General features: G+C 48.6%; 1 protein-coding gene across 3 annotated transcripts in view; it reads right to left on the reverse strand.

Moving 5' to 3' along the window:
- IKZF4 (IKAROS family zinc finger 4) overlaps positions 1-2,528 on the reverse strand; it is a 30,133-nt gene extending 27,605 nt beyond the window's left edge. For all 3 annotated transcript variants that reach the window (XM_041411628.1, XM_041411627.1, XM_041411631.1), the window contains exon 1: positions 2,480-2,528. In XM_041411628.1, the coding sequence (XP_041267562.1) occupies positions 2,480-2,519 (40 nt within the window). In that variant the 5' untranslated portion in view covers positions 2,520-2,528. The remainder of the gene's footprint in view (positions 1-2,479) is intronic.
- Positions 2,529-2,808: the final 280 nt, after the last annotated feature.

The following is a 2,808-nucleotide window of genomic DNA, read 5'->3' on the forward strand; positions in this document are numbered from 1 at the left end:
CAGGGGCTCGGGAAGGATTTGGGATGGACCCAGGAATTTGGGAAGGATTTGGGATGGACCCAGGAATTTGGGAAGGACCCAGGAATTTGGGAAGGACCCAGGAATTTGGGAAGGACCCAGGAATTTGGGAAGGACCCAGGGGCTCGGGAAGGACCCAGGAATTTGGGATGGACCCAGGAATTTGGGAAGGACCCAGGAATTTGGGAAGGACCCAGGAATTTGGGAAGGACCCAGGAATTTGGGAAGGACCCAGGAATTTGGGATGGACCCAGGAATTTGGGAAGGACCCAGGGGCTCGGGAAGGATTTGGGATGGACCCAGGAATTTGGGAAGGATTTGGGATGGACCCAGGAATTTGGGAAGGACCCAGGAATTTGGGAAGGACCCAGGAGCTCCCCTCCCACCAGGACCAATTTTTTTTTTTTTCCAGCCCCATTTTTTCGGGATGAGCAGCCCCGGGATGATTCCAAAGGCGGAAAATTCCCTTCCCCTCCTCCCCCTCCCCCTCCAATCCCTGCGGGGCAATTCCAGCCCGGCCCTGGGAACATTCCAAGCTTCCCTGGGAACATTCCAAGCTTCTCCCTCATGGAATTTTCCTGGATCTCATTCCCTCCCTCCCTCCTGCCAGGCTGGAATTTGAACCATTCCCGCCCCTCCTGGAAATTCCAGCCCCGATCCAAACGGGAATTTCCCACCCTCAGCCCCCAATTCCTGGGTTTTCCCCCCGAAAATTCCCATTTTTCCCTCCGAATTCCCGGTTTTTTCCCAGCCCTGGGAGAATTCCCTGGGGGTTTTGCAGCTCTGAATCGCGGGAAGAGCTGTGAAAATTCAGGAATTTCTGCCGCAGCTGCGTGGAAATTGGGAGAAATCCCACAAAAGTCGGGAATTTGGGGATGGAAGAGGAAAACCACGCGGGGTTGGCTGGGATCCCGAAAATCCGGGGGGAAAATGGGAAAATATGGGGGGGAAAATCTGGGAAAAATCCAGGAAGGGGCAGGAAGGGGGAGTGATCCCAAAAATCCAGGAAAAATAGGGAAAAATGCCAGAAAATCCAGGAAAAATGGGGGGAAAATCCAGGAAAAATGGGGAAAAATCCCAGAAAATCCAGGGAAAATGGGGGGAAAATCCAGGAAAAATGGGGGAAAATGCCAGAAAATCCAGGGAAAATCTGGGGAAAAGCCAGGAAAAATCTAGGAAGGGGCTGTGATCCCAAAATCCAGGAAAAATGGGGGGAAATCCAGGAAATCCCAAGAAATTGGGGGAAAATCCAGGAAAATAATCCAGGAAAAATGGGGAAAAATCCCAGAAAATCCAGGGAAAATGGGGGGAAAATCCAGGAAAAATGGGGAAAAATCCCAGAAAATCCAGGGAAAATGGGGGGAAAATCCAGGAAAAATGGGGAAAAATCCCAGAAAATCCAGGGAAAATGGGGGGAAAATCCAGGAAAAATGGGGAAAAATCCCAGAAAATCCAGGAAAAATGGGGGGAAAATCCAGGAAAAATGGGGGAAAATGCCAGAAAATCCAGGGAAAATCTGGGGAAAAGCCAGGAAAAATCTAGGAAGGGGCTGTGATCCCAAAATCCAGGAAAAATGGGGGGAAATCCAGGAAATCCCAAGAAATTGGGGGAAAATCCAGGAAAATGGGGGAAATCCCAGGAAAGTCCAGGAAACATGGGGGAAAATCCCAGGAAATTGGGGGAAAATCCAGGAAAATCCACAAAAAATGGGGGAAAATGCCAGAAAATCCAGGAAAAAGGGAAAAAAATCCAAGTAGAAATGCGGAAAATCCAGGAAAAAGGGGGGAAATCCCAGAAAATCCAGAAAAAATGAGAGAAAATCCCAGAAAATGCAGAGAAATTAGGGGAAATCCAGGGGAAAAAAAAGGGGAAATCCCAGAAAATCCTGGTAAAATGGAGGAAAAATCCCAGAAAATCCAGGAAAAATGGGGGAAAATCCAGGAAAATGGGGGAAAATCCCAGAAAAATGAGGGGAAATCCAGGGAAAATCCAGGAAAATGGGAGAAAATCCAGGAAAATGGGGGGGGGAATCCCAGAAAATCCAGGAAAAATCCAGGGAAATCGGGGGGAAATCCCAGAAAATCCAGGAAAAATGGGGGAAAATCCAGGAAAATGGGGAAACATCCAGGGAAATGGTGGGGAAATCCCAGAAAATCCAGGAAAAGTGGAGGAAAAATCCCAGAAAATCCAGGAAAAATGGGGGGAAATCCAGGGAAATGGGGGGGAAATCCCAGAAAACCCAGAAAAAATGGAGGAAAAATGGGGGGGAATCCCAGAAAATCCAGGAAAAATGGAGGAAAAATCCCAGAAAATCCAGGAAAAATGGGGGAAAATCCCAGAAAAATGGGGGAAAATCCAGGAAAAATGGGGGAAAATCCAGGAAAATGGGGAAAAATCCAGGGAAATGGGGGGGAATCCCAGAAAATCCAGAAAAGATCCCAGAAATTCCAGGGAATCTCACCGGTGATGTAGGAGCGGGCGTTGCAGTCCTCGATGTCCATGGCTGCAGGATCCCTGGAACAGGAGCAGAATTCCCTCAGGATTTGGGGGCAGAAAAAAATTCCCAGGGAATTTGGGGTCAGGAAAATTCCCAGAGATTTTTCCTGGGAAAAATTGGGATTTGGGGGGCAGAGAGGCTGGGAAAGCCCAAATGTGACCCTGGGAACCCCAAATCCAAACCTGGAACCCAAAATCCACTTCTGGAACCCCAAGTCTGACCCCAAATCCAACTCTGGAAAACCCCAAATCCGACTCTGGAACCCCAAATCCAAATCTTGGAACCCCAAATCT

The sequence above is a fragment of the Onychostruthus taczanowskii genome, unplaced genomic scaffold, assembly GCF_017590055.1.
Source record: "Onychostruthus taczanowskii isolate IOZ18803 unplaced genomic scaffold, ASM1759005v1 scaffold361, whole genome shotgun sequence".
Taxonomy (NCBI): domain Eukaryota; kingdom Metazoa; phylum Chordata; class Aves; order Passeriformes; family Passeridae; genus Onychostruthus; species Onychostruthus taczanowskii.